Here is an 18,443-nt window from a genome sequence, read left to right on the forward strand (position 1 = left end):
GAGTTCAAATCCTTATTCTGGCAGTTACTCTGTATGTAGCCAGCGGCATGATATTTCTCTCTGAGCCTATTTCCTAAACTAAATCATGAGGTTTGAGGAGCTGATATCAAGGTTCCTTATTGTTTTAACACCCATATGTGAATGCCTCCCCATCCCCCAAACCCATCTATTGTCCAGCTTCAATTAGCTTCAGTTTATCCAGAATGAAAGGAGCTAGCACTGTCATTGCATCCCCACCCTCATGTGAGAATGAGTCAAAAGAACCACAAGTAATTAAGCATAAAAAGGGAAGAAATCATAACCGAAGAAATATCTTCTTTATCTATGTCCATTTCCTCCCACAAGGAAACATGGCAGTGTCGGTTGTACATTACATATATCTCTCTTTCTTTTTAGTGTTTAATCTTAGCACCTGCACAGCAGAGATCTTTACAATTCATTGCATATGCTCTCCCCCATCTCCCCCCTCGATACAGCACCTGAGGCCTAAGAAGCAATTCCCTCCAAGCTCCTCAAAAGGCTGAGACCCTTCTTCATGACAGAGTATAGAATAACAAACATGCCCAACGGTTTTATACAGTTGCTAGAACGTTTTAGCTTCCAACGAATGAAGATTTTCCTCCTTTTCTTTGAATATTAATTACATTTTACAAATTTATGTTTGTTTTGCTTTGCTTTGTTTTGTTCTGTTCTGTTTGTACAACAAAAGGGAAAGTCCATGGCAAGGAGTCCCAGGTTAACAGAGTTTGGCTGTCATCTGGTCCGACTGTTTGAGGATCTCCGTGTTGTAGAGGTCCAAGGCGTGGTTCACCCTGATGATCTCGCTGTTGGTCAGTTTCAGGCGGTGTTTCAGCATACACGAGAACAAGTCCAGCTGGGGTTTCCCTGGGGCCACAGGAGGGGCCAGGCGATTAATTCGGTCCCGAATATCCAACAGGAGGAGCATCACGGACGAAGAGGAATAGAACTGGCCACCTTGTGTGTAGGACTGGTTGACCTGCTGCACTGCACTGCGAAGGAGGTCAGCGTTGAACCTCAGGCTGTATCCGAACACCTGCACATCAGAGATCTTGATGTAGAACTGCCTCTTGGAGGGATCAGACAGGTCCACAGGGCCCTGGCCAGTCTCATTACGCAGTAAGGTAGGTAGCCGAGTCCGACTACGTAGGTAGATGTGGACCGTCTCAAAAAACGTTTTCCACCGATTGCCCAGCAAGAGAGTCCAGTTGTAGCACTGGCTGTTTTGGAGACGGATCTTCTCCCAACGCGGGTAGCCAAATTCCCCGAAGGGCATGTTCCAGCCCTCCGAGTGGCTCCCGCTGAAGGGGTTGACATAGACAAAGAACATGGGGTCCAGGCTGCTGTTGCGCATCTGGCAGATGCGCATGGACATGCCAATCACCATGTGGATGAAGTCCATACGGTTCTTGTTGCTCTTGAGAGTGAGGGACATGCGCTTGCGCCACCGGGGGTCAAAGAAGGTGTCGAGGCGGATCTCGTTGCTGATGAAGGTGGTGTGGACGTAGAGGCGCGAGTCCATCTTCTGCAACAGGTACTTCAGCTCCAGGTCCTGGAAGTCCAGGTCGGTCTCGAAGCTGATGAACTGCTCGCTCCGCTCCGAGTCCACGTTCTGTGGTTCGCAGCGACCTCGGTACAGCTTGTAGCCCTTGTTGCAGGAGCCGCAGAGCGAGATGTTGGCCAGGCTGCACATGGCACAGCTGTTGTTGCCTCCTATGATGCAGGGGATGGGGCGCTGGCACAGCGTGGTGCTACCGTGGCACACGCAGCTCCTCTGACTCTCTAGGAAGGTTCCCCAAAATCCGTTCTCATTGCAGTAGAGAAGCGACTGGACCCTTGCAAGCCACTGCTGAATTGTCCTGGGGGATAGAGGGAAAACAGAGAACATTAACCACCGTGGGTGGACTGTGAGTTGCGGTTATCCAACTGACTGCAAATTGGAGCTGGCTAAAGAATGAAAGCACTGGGTAGAATAGTTATAACAGGAAGGGCACTGAATAGAAATTACAAGACCTACATTGTAGTGCCTTGTAATGCCACAGACCAGCTGTATGGCATCGCACTTTTCCCTTCTAATGTTCAATGCCCTCACCTATAAAGTGAAGGGGTTGGAGAAAATGTTCTGTGAGGTCCTTCTAGCTCTATGCTTCCATTACACATTAGCTCCAAAGAAGTTTGATTCAGGAAATTGTGTCTAAACTCACACACCCCAGCTGGATGACAACAGATTGTAAAAAATCAGCAGTAGAGAAGAACTTAGGGGTCATTTCTTTTAACTTGAATCAGATGTTTCAACCCCCTTTGCAGATTCTTCTCATGAGGTTATATAACATCCAACAACTTCAACAAAAATAAATTATATTTTATGTTACTCCAGAGATGAAGTAGTACTTCCATATTGATAATCTTACACGATCCTCAAAGTGGCTCTTCAAAACATACAAGAAAGATGTTCTTTCCCCCATTTTTCCAGAGCTCCCAACTCTCAGTTCAGTGGAATTTCCATTTCAACGTATATCTCTAGGACCCCCTCTTCACTGCCCCTCAACACTTTTATGAATGATACCCAAGCCTGTCCTCAGATTCCAGCCACTAAAACATTCCAGTGAAGATAAATACTGGATCAAACAAGAAGCAACAGAAGAACAGGTAAAAACATGTAAGGGAGTCAGCTTAGCAGCCTCTCGTCTTTCCTCATTTCTGGGCAAGTCACCTGTTGGCCGTCTTCCATGCTACGAATAATTTCTTACACGTGTCTAGCACTTTTTTTACCCTGCACAGGGCATATTCACTCCCATTTTCTCACTTCAGCCTCACAACACCCCCCTGAAAATAGCTTGGGACTTGAGGTCAGTCAAAGATTGCATAAAATCCTAGCTGCTCCACATAGGAGCTGAGGTAATGCTGAGCAGTTTCCTTCACCTTCCTAATCATTCCTTCCACACAGGGCTGTTGTGAGGATTACATGAATATAATCTTACATTCATGTGAAAGCTTAGCCCCAAACTTGGGAGGTATTAAGGGCTCGATAAAAGTTAGCTCTTGTTATTCCTGCAAAGGGACTCTCAGCTCCATTTTATAGACATGACAGTGCAAGCTCAGAGGTGAAATGATGGGCTCAACGTCATACAATCAGTGAGTGGAGGAGTCTCCTGGCTCATTGCTATGGCTTTTTTCATTATGTGTCAAGCAAGAGTCAAGAAAGCCTCTCTTAAGGCTGGAAGGTGCTCTGGTAATGTTGATGTGATGATGATGATGGTGACAGTGATTCGGTATCTCCATTCTGGGAAGCTGGAAACAGAAGCCCTTTTGCATCGTAGTGCCTATGGTAGGAAGTGTTAACAATCCATCTTTTTATCCTTCTTACTACTGAGCCACAATTGCCAAGCCCAAGAGCCAAGAGGTAGGCAGTAGAGTCTAATGTGGAAAAGTGTGTGCGTTGCCCAAGCAGAACTGAGTTCAAAGCTCAGTTCTATAGCCAGGAACAAGTCACTTCATGTCTTTAAGCCTCGGTATTCATATCTAAAATGAGAATAATACAGCCCATCTATGCAGTGGGTGAAAAGATTGAGTGACATAATATATTTAAAGCATTTAGCACAGAGCCTGGCAGAGACCAATTATTGAACAGGTAATAATAATAAGTCCTCTTATCCCAGAGAATAAGCTATTCCTTTGAAGGTATTGAGACAGTCTCAGGGATTTCACTATCTCTCTGGAGTTTGAGGGAAACCATTTTGTTATATGGAACATTTGAAAATGGATACTGTTAAAACAGCTTCCCAGAATGCTTTGCTCTCAATGAGTTGCTTATCAGCTGAGAGAAAATGGAGGAATAATTAGTATGCTCCTTGAAACCGCTCTGCTTTTTTAATCCACAGAACCATCCCACCCCTGGCAATAACACCTCCCTCAAACATTCAAAATACTGTATTGAAACCCCTGGTTTCCTTGTCAATTTCCCCTCCAGGCTCCAAGGCTTGAGAGAGCAGATCCCTCCCTTCCCTGAGCATCTAGCCCAGAGCCTGGCTCTGTATGAATGTTTGCCAAATGAAGGGATGTTTGCTGAATGAATGAACGAACAAAATTAATATTTTTCTTCTTATTTTTCATTAAAAAAACTCAACTTCTGCTCTTTCCTCTGGACTGCAGTATTAGTTTTCAATACTGTCCACCCACACAGCTTCAGGCCTCTCCAGTCTCTGCTTCGTGAGACCAATCCTATTACAGCCTGGAGAACAGCAGCAGGCCCAGCCTTCAGGAAACATAGCTGGAATAATAATGAGCTATGCGGCTCCCACCTCCCAAACCAGAACATTGACTGAATATTGGCTATGAGTCATCTGATATTTTTGTGAGCTGCAGGGGCCCGCCACACGTCTCTGATTGCCAGGTTCCATCTGACGAGAGAGTCATTTCAAAATGCCTCTTTCAAATGGCCCACACTTGCCCCTGTCACTCCCTCTCCAAGTGACAGGACAGTACCCCATTTAGAGCTCCTCTGTTCCCATCTGCAAGGCATTCTATAGCCCCGTAGAGCGCCCCCTTTCTCGTGTCTCATCATTGGGACCCTTTGTCGGGACCACAGCCCCCACTCCTTGAATCAATGCCTCATTGTGGCTGAACTCTCAGCATCCTCAGTGGGGAAAATAAAAAGATGAAAGTTCCTGGTGATGCTGCAACAAGCAAAGGGGGTAGTGGCAAATTAGGATTCCAGCCCTGTCGAGCAGGAGGGATTGGGGACAGAGGGCCTCTGAGGCGCATTCGCGAGCTGCGTGGCACCTGCATCTCCTGACCTCAGAATAATCATGAGGTTGTAGGCTGTATCAAAGAAAGCATTAATGATACAGCGAGAGGACTTAGGATGAGGCGGCGTGCAGGGAGGGGTGACAGGGAGCGTGAGCCTAGGGAAAGAAGAAGAGAAAACGGAGGAGAGAGGTGGAGCACGAGGAAGTGTGATAAGAGAGGAGAAACGGCCTTGGTATTGGAGATGATGGGGGAAGTGATGGAGCCTGACCTAAAGGAGCAGACAGGGGCAATGGAGGAGGAAGCAACTGGAGAGGGAGAATGTGATGGAATGAAATTAGAGTGGGTAGGAAAGAAATGAAGAAATTCAGCCACGCTTTCATTTGTCATAACTCACTGATTCAGGTAATGTGGACGCTGGATGGGCCATTTGAGAGCAAGTCATCCTTTTCTGAAGAGGCAGAAGGGTGACAGGGAGGGTTAGAGGTAGGGAGCAATGTTATTAGTGAGTCCTGATTCCCAAAGTCATTGCACTTTCCTTTGCTTTTTATACTTCATTTTGAGTGGAAGAGTGAAAGCAGAAAAACAAGCTTATTCTGGTTTTTCGTGTGTTTGTTCTCAACACAAGCAATTTCAGATAATGAGGAATCAGCCTCAATCAGATCAATCTCCTACACCTTCTTCATCTCCAGCCAGTGCTCTGGGGAGTCATGATTGATACTCAGAAACCCTGCCATGTTCAATGGCAGGCAGTACCTTAAACCAGCCAAGGGAATCTGTGGCTTGCAACTATTGGGCACTCACTGTATACCAGACATTGTCCTGGAGGCTCTCCTCGAGCAGCATGTATAACCATATGCATTACAGATGAAGATAATGAGGCCTTGAGAATTGGGATAAGTTGTCTGCGATCACGGAGGTTGCTCCACGTTCAAATACCAGGCTCTCTAACTCCAGCATCGTTGCACTTTCTGCTATGTACCATAATGTAAAATTTTAAAAATGAGGTAAGCAAGAAGGAAGCAGGTCACAAGAAAAGAAATAAGTTGAAATAATGGAAAAATACTGAAAGTCTGAGCATGTAAAGGGCCTATTATCTCATTTCTCACTTCCTCTGGACCTGCCAGGATCCCTCTCCCCCATTCACAGATAATTGGAGCTCACCGACAAGTGATCAGGGAGAGGCTGGGGACCAGGAAGGAGGGACTGTGATCTATAAATACCATTTCCCAGGCTAGCTAGTGACAGCCTGCCTCAACCCTGGCAACAGGGGAGTGGCTTAATAGGCCGGCTCTAGAAGGGAGAGGTGTCTTACCAAGGGCTGACACAGCCCCACTGCAAGGCAGTCAGTGCAAGGCAGTGAGGACCAAGTTCTAAAATGCTTTTCTCGGTCCTTGGGGATCCAAAGCATCTTCTGTTTGCAACCAAAGCTGAATTCCAATATATCCAAATCACCATCTTCTGTTGCATGGGATTTCAATTCATTCTGATGGGGGGCTGAAGGGAGGGTAGTCAGGAGGAAGGAAAGGAGGGCAGGAAGATGCATTTTTATTTCTAAATCTGGCAAACTCTGGAACCTGGTTGGTAGGCACCCACAGAGGATCCACATGAAGCAACTTGGACCATAGATGCAGAAAATCTTCAAGAAGAAGCCTTGGAAATGTTGACCCCATCTTCCTCATGTTTAGACCTGAATGTTGAGACTTAGTTGCTTAGGTGTTCATTGAGCGTTTTCTACACCATAGCAGGTATCCTTTATCCTGACATCAACTCCATGAGATAGGACTCCCTTGTGATTTCCATTCTACTGAGAGGGCATTGAAGGCCAGCAAGAGACCGTGACTTTCCCTATGGTCACACAGCATGGATGTAGTGGACCAGAGCTCAGGATTTCTGGATCCAAATTCAGCGTACCCCCAATTCCCTTCCTGTACTTTCCCACCTTCTCAAACCCAGACTGGAGGAGAAGCTAGGCTCCGGGCCGTGGAGACCCCACCACAGCTCCCCTGCAGGCTCTGTCTTTGCCTCAGCCAGGATTTTCTGGCAACCTGACAGGTCTCCTAGTGACGCAGTGTGAAGTCGCTCGTCATTTCCAGGATGGAGGTGATGCCACCCAGGGCTTCCCATCAGTGCTTTCAAAGGCACACATCTCCCTTTCAGAACCAACCTGGTGGGGAGCCCAGGCTGGGATTCCTAATTCAAGCAAACTCCCTGCTGATTTTAATTGGAGGTTTTGCCTAAGACAGGAATGCAGTGCCAGGCCAGTGGCATTTTAGGGAAGATCATACAAATCGAGTGCCAAGAAGAGAAGGGGGTAATAGATCTAGGCTAAAATAGAAAACTATAATCCATAACTCCCATTTGCCTACCAGGAGTGTTTATTTAAAAGTAAAGAGGAAATGAAAAAAAAAACGAAATTGGAGTTCTGAATTATTCTTTTATTTATGCCCTGTGCTTCTTACTTGGCATTTCTTTGACATTGTAACGAGTGTCTGAGAAATTCCATGAGACTCCACAAAACGTATATTCTGTAGATCATAGACTAGACTGGAAAGACAAACAGTTGTTTTGAGGTTTTTTGGTTGTGCTGAGTATGACTGTATGTGTGTGTGTGTGTGTGTTAAAGGAATGGTATGATAAAAGATGAATACAACAATGGTGCCAGGATGCTTGGGGCTCAACTAAAAGAAGCATTGGTTAATGGACATGCTAGTGTGAATTATAACCAGCCATCAGACCCACTCTGTGTTCATCATTTTTCCCAGATAAATATGTAGCTTTTAATCATTCCCCTCTTTGAGTTTCTATCATTGCCTTAATAACCTGTTTTCCCTTCTTCTTTCAGTTTTTCATATGTCGTCAGAGCCTCATTGAATTGCTTAAAGCAATAAGAAGGAAAGACTGAAAGAAGAATTTTGTGGTCCCTTGCCCCAGTGAAGATGCTTTCTACTTTGGAATTGTGGAGTGAAGGCAATAGGTCTTATTTGCAGAGGGCAGAGGTAGAGGGTAGAAGGAGGAATGAGGAGAGCAAATCCAAGGGAGTCTTTAAAATTAGATTGTCAAGAGCTTAATTGGGGAGGATTATGAAACGGTTTTTGCAATTACACAGTTCTGAGTCTGGAAGGAGGTGACAGGCAACATCAGCTGCATATTCAAATTCAGCATTTTGCTTTAGGGCATGGATGTGCTGGAGGCAAGTGAAGGAAGGATCCAGAAGCCTCTTTAGGGCTGATAGAAAGGCTAAAAGCAGCAAGAAGCTCCCAAGGGGAGGGCTGCAAGAGTGGTTTATTCTTCCAGGGCAGCAGTCAGACAGGAGAATGAGAGACTCAGACTAAAAGCCTAGAAAGTAAGAAAGGGCTAATCAGATCTAATGGTCTTAATCCTGAAGTACAATAATGGTCATCCAGACCAATGATTTCAGCAGTGAGGTGGGGTAAGCATAGATGTGGGAGTCAGTTAAGAAAATACTGAACCCCGGCTTACCACTATTTGACCTTGGATATTTGACCTTGATATTTGACCTTGAATAAGTCACTTCACCTCTTTGATCTCAGTTTTCTTATCTGTCAAATGCGGTAGGTAATACCTACCTTACACTTTGTCTTCAGAACTAGAATTGAATATGCAAACCTCCTGGGTGAAAGGAAGTTATGGGTGACCATTAACCATTATTATTACTGAGGGCAAAGAATAACTGTGTTTCATAAGTGTCCCAGGTAAAAATATTCCTCTTGGTTACTAGAACAGCCCAGTTGATTATAGCTTAATCTCCTCGTCTCATTGGTTACACACCCTCTACAGTTCTAATGAATGGTGTCACCATGATGTTTGAAGAAGGAGCTAGACGTGGGCTTTGGAGTCAGAAATGATTGGGTTTTGAATCATAGTTCTGTTATTCATTACTTAACCTTGAGTTAATTGCTTGTCCTTTCTGAGCTTCAGTTTTCTCAACTACAGAATAGAATAATAATACAGTACTTTGTGAGGTTGTTCTGAGGATCAGATAACGTCTGTAAAGTTTCCAATATATAGTAGGTGCACACTGTCTCTCATGAAAACAAACTATTGTGTTCCTCTTGAGCTCACACAGAAAATGGTCCCTTTGAAATAAGTAATTATAGATGTAAAAATCTAGGGAAAGAATTCAGTAAATGTTGCTGGGTCAGTTGAATACTGATGTTAAAACAGCAATAACAACAAAACCTCTTCTTGATGCTTAATCTCTTCTGTATCCCAAAATCATTAACAGGAGGATTACAGATCTAAATGTAAAAAGTTAAATAATAATAACAATACCGATATCAACAAAACAACTTTTAGAAGAAAATATAAAGGAACATCATTTTGATATTGGAGGAAGCAAAGATTTCTTGAAACAGCTCACTGTAAAGGAAAAAAATTGATTAGTAGGGATATATTAAGAGTAAAACATAAGCATCAAAAGATGCCATTCAGAGAGTGAAAGGACAACCCTTAGTTAGGAAATATATTTGCAATACCTCTAGCCAATCAAAGATTATATTTGTAATACAGACGGTCCCCAGACTTACAATGGTTCAACTCAATGATTTTTTGGCTTTCCAATGGTGCGAAAGCTATATGCATTCAGTAGAAACCATATTGAAAATGTTAAATTTTGATCTTTTCCCAGGCTAGTGGTATGCAGCCTGATCCTCTCTTGTGATGCTGGGCAGCAGCAGTGAGCCACAGCTCCCAGTCAGCCATGTGATCATGAGGGTAAACAACAGAAACACTTACAACTATTCTGACAACCCAGACGACCATGCTCTTTGCACTTTCAGTACAGCATTCAATAAATTACATGAGATATGCAACACTTTATTATAAAACAGGCTTTGTGGTAGATGATTTTGCCTAACTGTAGGCTAATGTAAGTGTTTTGAGCACGATTAAGGTAGGCTAGACTGAGCTATGATGTTCCATAGGTTAGGTGTATTAAATGCATTTTCAACTTATGATATTTTCAGCTTATGATGGGTTTATCAAGACATAACCCCATTGTAAGTCGAGGAGGATCTGTACATAAATAACTCCTACACTGGCTGGGTGCTGGGCTAGTCAAACACATTTTATGCTACCTGAGGTTTACCACTCCTGCCTGGGTCTCTTTAAGCTTGAACAGATCCAATTAGTATCACAATTTTTCTTTTTCTTTCTTTCTTTTTTTTTTTTTAAAGATTGGCACCTGGGCTAACAACTGTTGCCAATCTTCCTTTTTTTTTTAAGGATTGGCACCTGGGCTAACAACTGATGCCAATCTTTTTTTTTTTCTGTTTTTTTCTGTTTTATCTCCCCAAACCCCCACCCCTGTACACAGGACCTTATTTGCAGGTCCTTCCAGTTGTGAGATGTGGGACACCGCCTCAACGTGGCCTGACAAGCAGTGCCATGTCCGTGCCCAGGATCCAAACCCTGGGCCACCACAGCAGAGCACACGAACTTAACCACTTGGCCACGGAGCCGGCCCCCTTATTTTTCTTTAGAATGTTATTACTAAACTGTTCAACACATGTGATTTGTCCCAGGACAAAAAAAAAAAAAAAAGAACTACAAATCAGTAAGAAAAATTCAGATAACCAAAAGGGAAAATAGGCAAATGATATGAAAAGCACTTCATCAAAAAGGGTATTCAAAAGGCCAGTAAGCACATGAACTCCACTTCATTAGTCATCAAGACAACGCCAATTAAAACTGCAATGAGATCCTACTGCAGCAGGATGGCTAAAATAAAATTAAAAATAAAAATAAGAAAGATAAGAAACATTAAGTGTGGGCAAGGATGTGGATTAATTGAAAGTCTCCTATGCTACAGGCAAGAGAGAGAATTGGTTCAGCAAATCTGGAAAACTGGAAGTATGTACTAAATTATCTGTAAAGCTGAACATATGAATACCCTATGTCCCCACAATTCCATTTCTAGTACATACCCAACAAAAATGCATATAGAACTTCACTTAAAGACAAGTGTAAGAAGGCAGCACTATTCATTACAGCCCCAACCTGGAGACTATGCAAATAACCATCAGCAGTAGAACAGACTTCTACAAACACAATAGCATACTCTTGGGAATGAAGGAGCCGAAACTACAAAAACCAACATGGGAGAATCTCAGAGAGGAATGAAAGGGTGGGAGAAGACAGGCACAAGAGTCCATGCTATAAAAAGAGGCAAAGATGAGCTACAGTGGTGTGTAGCAACAAAAAAAGTAATTCCCTGGGAGACAAGGCTGGTACTGCCCAGACGAGGACACCAGGGGTTTCCGCAGTGCTGATAATCCCCAATTTTTTGATCTGGGTGCTGCAAATTACCTGTGTGAATTCATTTTGTGAAAATTCATCTTGCTGTACACTTAGGATATTTTCACTTTTTATATATTTGTAGTATTTCCATAAAACATTTATAAATACAATTGTCCTTTAAAACAACCAGAATAATACGATGAGGACAGCAATACTTTACCTTTTTATGTCACTTTTAAACTTTCTAAAGCTCTTCTGTTTGGTTCTCTGATTTTGATCTTCACAACTCTTCTATGTCACAGGAGGGGTTGGGGTTGAGAGGGTATCATGAATCTCATTTTAACACAATGAAAAACTAGGCTCAGAGAGGAGACGTGGCATACTGAAGGTCACAGTGAGTTGTCACATCACTAGGATTATAACTTACCCCCATGTGAATTTATTGGCTGACTTGGAGGGTGGAGGTGGGGAAGATAATTGGGAAGTGGCTCTGAAGGGGGATAAGAAAGAGCTATCCACAAGAAATTCTAAGAACTTAGTTCTATTTCTGACTCAATGCTCTGAGCCTCTAGATTCTTTTCTGAACGGGAAGCCACTTCCGAGCCCCAGGGAAGAAGGAAAAAAACTGAAAACAACAAAAAATGTCTGGAGATGCTTATTTTCTTGCCTTACGTCAGCTGAGTGAGTCAACTGTCCTAATTGCTACAAATGCAGAATGACAACAGGGATGGCAGTGGAGACATGCCTACTAGTGTTGGGTTGAACAGACCTTGTACATCACCCATGGTGAACCTCAGGTGCTGGCACATATCTCCCTGCCCCTCACCCAGATTGTGCACCCTTGGGTTCCCTCAGAGTTCAGCCTCACTGATTGTCTTCTTTTTACCCCCATAAACAGAAAAGAAATGCCAAAGATATTCTTAGTTAAAAGCTTCATTGCCCCATGGTTGGAAGGGTACTTATAGGCTTCTGTGACTGACAGCCAGCTGCCCCAAGCTAGCCTGAGGTTATTTATGGGCCTGTATCTCTTCTTTACTAGGACAGTTTAATACACACTCAGAATAGCTCTTTGTTACCAAATTTCTCCCCACCACCACACACACATATACACACAAAAATCAGTAGGTCAGGGACTATCAAAGTAGCAATTTACTCCAGAGGGGAGCTGTCTGTGGGTTTAGAGTAGCGTATTTCCAGAATCTTAGTGCTGAATGATACTTAGACAAGGCTTGGTCCAGGGGAAACAGAGCCCAGAGATGTTATATGCCTTGTTTGAGGTCACACAAGTGGTACCTGGAAGCCTGGAACCAGAATCTTCCCCTTGAGGAAGGACCCTGCACACTGCCACAAATATATACTGTTAAATTTTCCCCCAGTCTCTCCCAAATGGACGGACAGCATTTGACCTGGGTGACTATGCATTGGGGAAAAAAATATTCACACTTTTCAAAGATTACTGGACACTGACTCTGAACTGATACTGGTTCCAGGAGACACAAAATGTCACTGTGGTCCACTAGTCAGAATAGGTGTTTGTGGAGGTCAGGTAATCAATGGAGTCTTAGCTCAGGTCTGCCTCACAGCGGGTCCAGTGGTTATTTCCTGTAGTTATTTCCCTGGTTTGAGAACACATACTTGGAATTATTGCATAATTGGAGTACTTAGCAACTGACAGAATCTTCTTCCTTCCCCCTTCTGGTACCCACACTATACATGTACCCACTACATAATAAAATCATATTATAGAACATTCTCTCCCTTTAACCAGCTTCCAAGAAAACAAAACAAAACAATAACTACAACAAAATGTGTACCTGGGTTGAAGCATGTAGCAAGGGGTGTAAACTTTAAAATAAATCCACTAAACAACAATCTGAATTGAACGGGCAATTTTGTATTACAAAGTGTTTCTTCACAAGGTCTCTGAAGCATGCACTCCCTTCTGGACTAAAATGCATTACACTGGAAAAATAAACAAATGAAAAATCCACTATATATGACAGATGGCCACGGATCTTTTGACACGCCTCCCATAGAAAAGAGATTGATGTTCCCTCCCCTGGATTCTGGGGAGGTTCTACCACTCCACTGACCAATACAACAAGGCAAAAGTGATTCACATAGTTTATGGAGACAGCTCTCACGAGACTAGCAGCGTTTACACACTGTGTCTTGGAAAACTCCCTCTTGCAGCTCTGAGACCACTTATAAGCGATCTGACCACCATGCTGGAGAGACCCCATGGAGAGACCCTGGAGAGGGAGAGCTGCCCAGCTGAGCCCAGAATCTTGACCATCTCTGCCAATACACCAGACACGTGACTGAAGCTTCATTAGGACCTCCAGCCCCACCCAGCTGCCAGCTAAATCCCAATGAGTGACTTCAAGTCAACTCTATGTAGAACAGAGTTGCACAGCCAATCCTGGCACAAATTCCTGACCTGTAGGTCATGAGCATAACATACAGATTGGTGCTTTTAAGCCCCTAAATGTGTGCCAATTTGTTATACAGCAATAGATATTCAAACTACTGTATATCATGAGCCCCAAAGAGAACTCAGGATATCTCTTCCCTATTCCATTACTACCAAGCTATGTTACTGTATTAGGCAGAATTCTAAAAACGCCCCCTCCCTTCCCGGGATTCCAGGCTCTAATCCCCAGGGCCTGTGAATATGATATCACTTCCAGGATTGTATTCTCTTATACGCTGCAGTTGACCTAAAGACAGGGAGATTATCCAGGTGGACCTAATCTAATCAGACGTACTCCTTTAAAGGGAGAGAGTTTTATCTGGCTGTTGGCAGAAAGAGAACTCTGAGAGATCTGAGGCACGAGAAGGACTTGCCATATATTTGCTCCTTTGAAAATGGAGGGGTCCATGTGCAAAGAGTGGAGACCGGCCTTTAGGAGCTAAGAGCAAACCCTGACCAATGGCCAGCAAGGAAAAGGTGACCTCAGTCTTACAACCACAAAGAAGTGAATTCTGCCAGCAACCTGAAAGAGCTTAAACATGGGTTCTTCCCCAGAACCTCAACATCTTGATTTCAGCCTGTGAGACATAAGCATAAGATCCAGCTATACCATACCCAGACCCCTGACACATGGAAAATGTGGAATAATAAATGTATGTTGCTTTAAGCCTCTAAATTTGTGGTAATTTGTTACACACAATACAAAACTAATACAGTTACTCTACTGACACTTCCCCACTCAGTTTCATTTTACTCTTTAGTAAAATGAGAAGAATAGACTGGGTGATCTTTTAATTTTCCTGATCATTTTTTAATTTCATAATTTTAGATCATTTACCTTTCCCGAGACTCAGATTCCTAAAGCAAAGCATGGGTGCAGAGCCAGCCTTGTGCCAGTTTTATTTTATCTGCTAAGTCTCAAGCTTGATGTGGACAGAGATACCCCTTGTCTTGTTCACCACTCTACCACTACCCCTTGCATAATTCTTATAGGCACTTAGTAGGCACTCATTAAGTATTTGCTAAATGAAGGAATGAATGGATGAATGAATGAAGATTCAGCATAAATATTCAAGGAAATATTCTTTGACAAGAACAAAGGATTATGCGTATGCAGGATGGCAGTAGAAGAAGACCATTATTTCATAATGTTGGGCCAATCATTAATTTCTGTGAGCCTTCATTTTCTCCCCTGTAAAGAGGCAGACTAATCCTTGCTTTAGCTCTACCACACATTATTATAAGGATCATAAGATCGCTGGTGTGAAAGCCCTTTGCAAACCTTAAAATAACCTGTGCATGAGGTATTTATCTTGGTAACAGTTTACTTTTTAAGGTTAGGAATGTCCCTAAACCAAATGGGGTAAATTTATTCCCTAATTATCCCAGAAACTGAGTACCTTCCTGCTGTTACTTTGGCTGCCGCTGGTTAGCAGTCATGCCACCTCTTAGCAGGAGTGGTACCTGCTGGGATACAAAGCCATTAGCATCTGCTTAAGCAGAAGGTGTTGGAAACTCAATTCAAAGAAGACTAACTGAAGGATGAGGATCTCTATTGACAGGAGAGGAAATCATAACCTGTGGTACCAGACCAAATAATCTAGGTCATTGCCTCTTAATCTGGTATAAACCACTCTTTTCCAAGGCTGTGTACTGAGGAACTCAGTCTCTTGAAAAACTTTGAGAAGGGTTCTATGGCCAAATAAGTTTGAAAAAAATATTCACATGACCCCTTCTCTATTTTTTTTTAATTCAACATTTCCTAAACTTATTCAACCACAGACACCACTTCCTTCCCTCCCTCTCCCTCACAATATCCTATGGGATTCACTTAAAGGAACTCATTTTTGCTTGGTTTCTGCCAACTGTATATAGTGAGCTGAGACCACTTTTATAGCAGTGAGGGGAGTCTTCTAATCCAAGGTTAGTGTGGTTCCCAGATCAGCAACACTGGACCGTTTAGAACCTAGAACTCATCTCAGACCTACTGAGTCAGAAAACCCGGGGATGGAGCCCAGAAGTCTGTGTTCAAAAAGTCCTCCAGGAGAGTGTGATGTACACTCCAGTTTCAGCCACACTGCCGTCAACCACAGATGTGTGGTAAAGCTCACCTCAACACAGGAAAGAAACATGGAATCCTTTTTCCCTGGGAGAGAGGTTCCACTCATTCTCTAGTTCCTCTTTCAAATGGCTACCAGAGAACACTTACCAAATGCATTCCTTGTATTTTTTTTTCCCAATGGCTGCTCACCACCTAAAGGATAGTATATAAATCCCAGAGCTAGGCATTCGGTCCCTCCATAATTTCATCTCAACATACCAGTCTAATCTTATCCAATAACTGTAAGGACAATTACACTTAGAGCTAATATTTATTGACCCTTTACTATATGATAAGAACACTGTATATATATCTTGGGTAATCTTCACAATAACTGTGGAGAAAGTACTGTTATTATTCTTATTTTACAGATGAAGACACTTGGAGCCAGAAGACACTGAGCTCACAGCTCACCAGGATTTAACACTAGATTGTCTGGTTCCAAAGCTCATATATGCAATCTTGACTGATGTGCTCTCTCTGATTTCCCATTTCTGGATGAAATTAATCTTCACAAATTAATATTCACTTCTTCATAAGTATATGCTGTTTTCTTGAATGGAAAACCACTCTCCACCCCAAGTTCAAAGCACCATCATCCCTCAACTCCCACCTCAAATGCTCCCTCACTTCAGTTCAGCAAATGCTGTTTGATGATGTGTCAGGCACCCTACTTGTCACTTTGGGGAGAGGGGAGAGATACACTGGTGAGCAAGAAAAACAGGGTCCCTGTCCTCATGGAATTCGTGGTCAAGTAGGGGAAGTCTGGTATTAAATACACAATTGCAAATGTAGCAGGTATTTGAAAAAAGTACTGCAGGATGCAGTAAAGACATACTGTAGGACAGTGCAAACTGGTCCAGTGTGCCAGGACAAGCATCCCTAAGAAATGAAGTTTGATCTGAAATTTAAAGGATAAATAGAGTAACCCAGGCAAGGAAGGAACGAAGGCGGTTTCTCCAGTCTTCTCAGCAGAATGTACTTCTCTCTCTTCTTACCTTCATTGTTATTCAAATTCTACATTTATATAATGGAAAGCATAATAGAATCTGCTTTATAGGGTTGTTGTAAGTATTAAATGAATAAGTATATGTAAAGCCTTTAAAACTATGCTTGGTACATAATAAATGGTCAATATATGTTAACCATTATTATCATCTTTTTTTTTTACTATATGACTTTGAAGAAGTTTCTCCACTAATAGTGGCAATTTACTAGGAATAAGAGACTCTGTCTTGGGGCAAGCTTGCGTAATTGACCTCCGTGTAAGTGATTTGCCACACAACTGACACTCTCCCTTCCATCAGATAAATGCGGTGTGTGATGATCACTGCACATTTAATACTCATGGCTGGCTGTTCGCACTCTTACAAAGCCCACACACTTCTGTTCCCTCCGAGTAACATGCGCGTTTACTGAGAGTCAGTCTTGTTGGTTCCCAACCCTGTTTATGCCAGCTGTATTTGCTATTATTATATGATGGAATTAAAAGTAAAATAAATCAGTGAAACATGAACTTTTTCTGTGGAAACTAATTTGAATTCTGTGGAATTCTATAAAGACCAGTTGCTGAAAAAATTGCCATCAATTTAAATAAAGGGGAAGTGTCTGAAAAAAGATTAGGAGGGTTCATAAAAATCTACCAACATTTAGATTGTTTCTTAAGGTTCTTTAAACTATTGCTCAACTTTGAATAAATCAAAGTTGGAAATATTATACAATTATGGATCTGATTTATGCAAGAAAGCCAGTAAAATGTCAAACGGAATATACCAGCACTCTCAAAAAAGATTTTGGCCCTATTTCAAAAGGGATATACATTTGGCCAAGGAATATACACTTATATGTTTTAGGTTAAGATAAAATGTGTTTATATATGTAAAGCATGCATACATTTGAGGATTCCCTATTTTAACTTAACTATTTCAATTAATTGAATTATTGATCTTAAAGTTTGTCTGATAAGGAGCCTTATAATCTGACGTCTTACTATGTGTTAAAAGTGGCATATATGTTCTCTTATTGATTTTTCCAATGTTAGTATTATTTTTGTCTCCACCATACCAATTAGAAAACTGAAGCTCAGATACCTTAATACAGTGCCAGGTTTACATTGTTACACACCTTGACCTATCACACTCCAGAGTCTGAAGTCTTACATATGGTAGAATCCATTGCCTCTAGTATATTATTACATTTTGTTAGGCTCGTATTCTATCCTCTGCAATGGAGACATCTATTTCTTGGAAGCAGAAACAGTGTCTTTACCAAACATCTAGGATCTACTGCTGGGCTCTTGATTATATAAATATTGTATCTGTGCATTTCTTTATAAGTTATGAAGAGTTTTCACATATATCATATAACTTGACTTGGACATCAACTCCGTGAGGTGAATCCTTCTTATTATCCTGATCATACAGATGAGGAAACAGAGGGCTCAGGTAGGTTTAGAGATTTTTGCAGGTCACAAATCTAATATGTGACAGAGCAGGGACTGCCAGTCTAATAAACTGAAACTGACTTCAGTTCAATAAAATATAAGAAGTCATATCCCTTTGCACCACTGCAGGAGTCGATGGAGATTAAATCCAGAGGCAAGGAAGTATAGGGTTCAGAGAGGAGAATCAAACCAGTGTGGATATTGAGGGTCATCCTAAGAGAGATAACAATTATCTTAGCAGCCAGAATCCTTCCGTAGGCACCAATTAAATACTGTATGAAGCAGGAAATATGTTAAAAGCTGACATAGGTTCAGAAGCTATGGCCCCAGGACTGGAGCCTAAGGGGATGCCCCCAAGTAATTTTCAGCTCAACAATGCATAATTACATCGTGCTTAGCTA

General features: G+C 42.4%; 1 protein-coding gene across 1 annotated transcript in view; it reads right to left on the bottom strand.

The window, feature by feature from the left end:
- Window positions 1–298: 298 nt before the first annotated feature.
- The window catches only part of BRINP1 (BMP/retinoic acid inducible neural specific 1), a 171,932-nt gene continuing 153,787 nt past the window's right edge, over window positions 299–18,443 (bottom strand). Inside the window, exon 8 of the mRNA XM_023628761.2 lies at window positions 299–1,877. Within this exon, the coding sequence (XP_023484529.1) occupies window positions 737–1,877 (1,141 nt within the window). The 3' untranslated portion in view covers window positions 299–736. The remainder of the gene's footprint in view (window positions 1,878–18,443) is intronic.

The sequence above is a fragment of the Equus caballus genome, chromosome 25 (assembly GCF_041296265.1).
Source record: "Equus caballus isolate H_3958 breed thoroughbred chromosome 25, TB-T2T, whole genome shotgun sequence".
NCBI lineage: Eukaryota > Metazoa > Chordata > Mammalia > Perissodactyla > Equidae > Equus > Equus caballus.